General features: G+C 46.0%; 1 protein-coding gene across 1 annotated transcript; it reads right to left on the minus strand.

The window, feature by feature from the left end:
• Positions 1–561: 561 nt before the first annotated feature.
• Positions 562–2,244, minus strand: LOC137449673 (uncharacterized). The gene has a single exon (XM_068155428.1). It carries the CDS (start codon positions 2,196–2,198, stop codon positions 726–728), a length of 1,473 nt encoding a protein of 490 aa, XP_068011529.1. The 5' UTR covers positions 2,199–2,244; the 3' UTR covers positions 562–725.
• Positions 2,245–2,858: the final 614 nt, after the last annotated feature.

The raw sequence follows: 2,858 nt of genomic DNA on the forward strand, positions 1-2,858 counted from the left end.
CATAATCGAGTGTGCTTTCTCCTGTATTGTAGCTATGAGTTCAGCAATATTTGGCACTGCAGCTGTTAGTGGTTCAGTATTGGCATTAAGCCTGCGGTAATCAATGGTCAGCCTCCATGTCCCATTAGGCTTTCGTACAGGCCAAACTGGGGAATTGAAAGCAGAGTGGGTGGGAACCACAATGCCCTGTTTTTTTAAGTCCTCCAGTACAGGCACTATTCCTTCTTTAGCTCCCAGAGGTATAGGATAAGGTTTAACATTTGTCAGCTTTGAGTGAGGTAGGAGAGGTACGGCTTTCAGCAGCCGAATGCTCATTATGGGAGACCCAAAAGACCATTTTCGCCCTTTGTTGTCTGACCAGGTTTTCCCTTTTAAAACGTCAAGCCCTAGGAGGTTAGTTGGAAACTCCCCTACGACCATTGACACCTTAGTGTCCTTATCTTCCCCCGGCAAGCGTAACCGGATGGTTGCTAATGCCTGTGCATGGGTTTGACCCAGGGCGTCTGCTACCAGCAATTTTTGTTTGGAGGGCACCACTCCACAATCAGTAGCAACCTTCGTTTTAATAGCTGAGATCTGAGCCCCGGTGTCTACTAAAAATGTAATAGGAATTTGTTTTGGTCCTACAATGCCAGTGATTAGTAAATCGCCCTGGCCATTTTCGGTGAGCTGACGAATATACATCCACCCTTCACCCCTCCGCCCACCATTGGGGGGTGAAGACTTCAGTTTCCCTGAGGCTGAAAAGAAGGCATGCCTTTATTCTCCTCAGACAGGTCTATTAAGGGGGGTGCAGTGGGCTCAATTTTCTGATTGGGCTCAGGCCAGTTCTTCACAATCACTTCTAATTGTTTTGTGTTTAGCCCATCTATCACTTCTTTGGGGATATTTTTCTTTAGACCTAAGTTCCACCAATATTGCCGGGTATTTGTGTGTTCCCTGCCCCCTGTTCCAAGCCGGCTGGGGGCACGGTTAAACCCCTGGGGACTTGAGGGCAAGTGGTTCAGTTTTACATGCCTCAAGCCCCTAGGGTCAGTTTTTTTAATTTCTTCAGGGATACTATATTGCCTGGCATAGTCTAATAACTCCCTTCCGACCTCCTCCCACGTCCATGGTTTCAAGTCAGGCTGGCTGCCTCCGTGTGCTAAATTATCTCTTAGAGCAGCCTGCATCCTGGAGGAAATTGGGGTATCAGCTATTTCTTTTTGGAGCTGGATGCCTCTTATTTTAAGCGAGTCAGGGAGGCCCCTAACCAGGGCAGTCATTCTGTTTGCGTCTACCAGGAGAGAAAGAGGGGATTCAAAATGATGTTTTAGTTCCCTTTCATATATCATCTGCAGGCATGCAGCCTTTTGCACATTCTCCATTATCTGATTCATCCCTCCCCGCAGAATTAGGGGTTCACCCCTCTCTTTTGGATCAAACCCCCCTGCCCAATAGGCAGCTCTTTGCGTAAGACTCCAGGGTCCACTTCTGTTTTTTGTAGTTAGAAAAACATTATCACCCCAATAGCCCATGGCTTCAGCTTCTGTTAACAGAATCTGATCACCTCCAGTTTTTGAAACTCGCCAGACATATTCCACCTCAGATTCCCCAGCAGAGCGTGCAAATTCTTTACGAATTTTGGCCAATTCAGTTGAGGAGAAAGGTGTTTCTTTGGTTGTGATAGTGGGGGTAACCTCCCCATCCTCATATAAAACTTCAGTTTTAATGAGAGGTCTGATATGCGCAGCAGCTTCCTTAGCCGCTGTCAATTCTGCCCGAGGATATATGGGGGCAGACTCCAAGTAATTCACACCCTCTTTTGAGTCCAAATACGAATTTTGCCTCCTCTCCTTTTCCAATTGAATTTTAAGATCTGCCACTACGTCTTTCAAAGTGGCAACATGGCTTTGTAGTGACAAAACTAAGTCCTGCAAAGAGGAAATAGTTATATTTTCCTGTTCATGCCATTCCTCTTTCTCCTTCACTGAGGTGGCTAAACAGGCACCTAAAACCGCACAAATAAAGCCTTTGCCTTTCCCGGCTTTTGCTCGTGCATCTTTCTGCAGGGCCACAATTCTATCAGCCACACTCTGGAAATTATGCCAATTTTCACGGGCCCAGTCAAGTACCTGTACAGATGGGCGGGCACCGTGAACTTCTAAAAGGTTAAAAAGCTTCTCACTCCCGGCCATCTCTTTTGTTTCAGAAAGCATTTCTTAATAGGGCACTAAGTTTCGCGGGGAAGTCAGATCAAAACACTGTTTGTGCCAGCAAAATCTTCCCTGGAAAAACGTACACTTTTAAAAGGCTTACTCCAAAATAATCTTCTCCAGGAAAAATGCACAATAGATTTCTCAGGAGAGGTCACACACAAGAAAAAACAACAGCAACCCGGGCTTCTCAAGGAAGTCACACTATTTCCCCGAGAGAACCCACACTTGCAAAAGCTTCTCAGCTTTTGTACCTCAAATTTTTTTGTTACACTAGGACAACAACCTTGTGATTCTTAGGGAAGAGTTACTCTGTTTCCCTGAGCAAACACACACCGGCAGAAGTTTCTCAACTTTTGCTTCAATACTGGGCTTCTCGGGAAAGCCACACTTTACAAATATCACCAACACTGGGTTTCCTAAAAGAGGGTACTGAGAATTCTCGGGGAGGTCACACTATAAAGTCAACATTTGTACCCCAGATAATCTTCCACCGAGAAAGCACACACATTTAAAGCTTTTGAGAACTCCCACACAGTCTCTCTGAAAATTTCGCTTCGTCCTTCTCCGGCCACTTCCCTCGCGGGCGAGTGGAAACGCGAATCTGGATTCCACTCTCGCTTCGTACTAAAAGTACGTCTCAGGCACACACACACATTTCGG

This window comes from Melanerpes formicivorus, unplaced genomic scaffold (genome assembly GCF_026170545.1).
Source record: "Melanerpes formicivorus ecotype bairdi unplaced genomic scaffold, bMelFor1.0.p_v2 SCAF_31, whole genome shotgun sequence".
Classification (NCBI taxonomy): domain Eukaryota; kingdom Metazoa; phylum Chordata; class Aves; order Piciformes; family Picidae; genus Melanerpes; species Melanerpes formicivorus.

Excerpts from the sequence above, each read along its gene's own strand:
- LOC137449673 (XM_068155428.1), bottom strand. The coding sequence starts at position 2,198 with ATGCTTTCTGAAACAAAAGAGATGGCCGGGAGTGAGAAGCTTTTTAAC.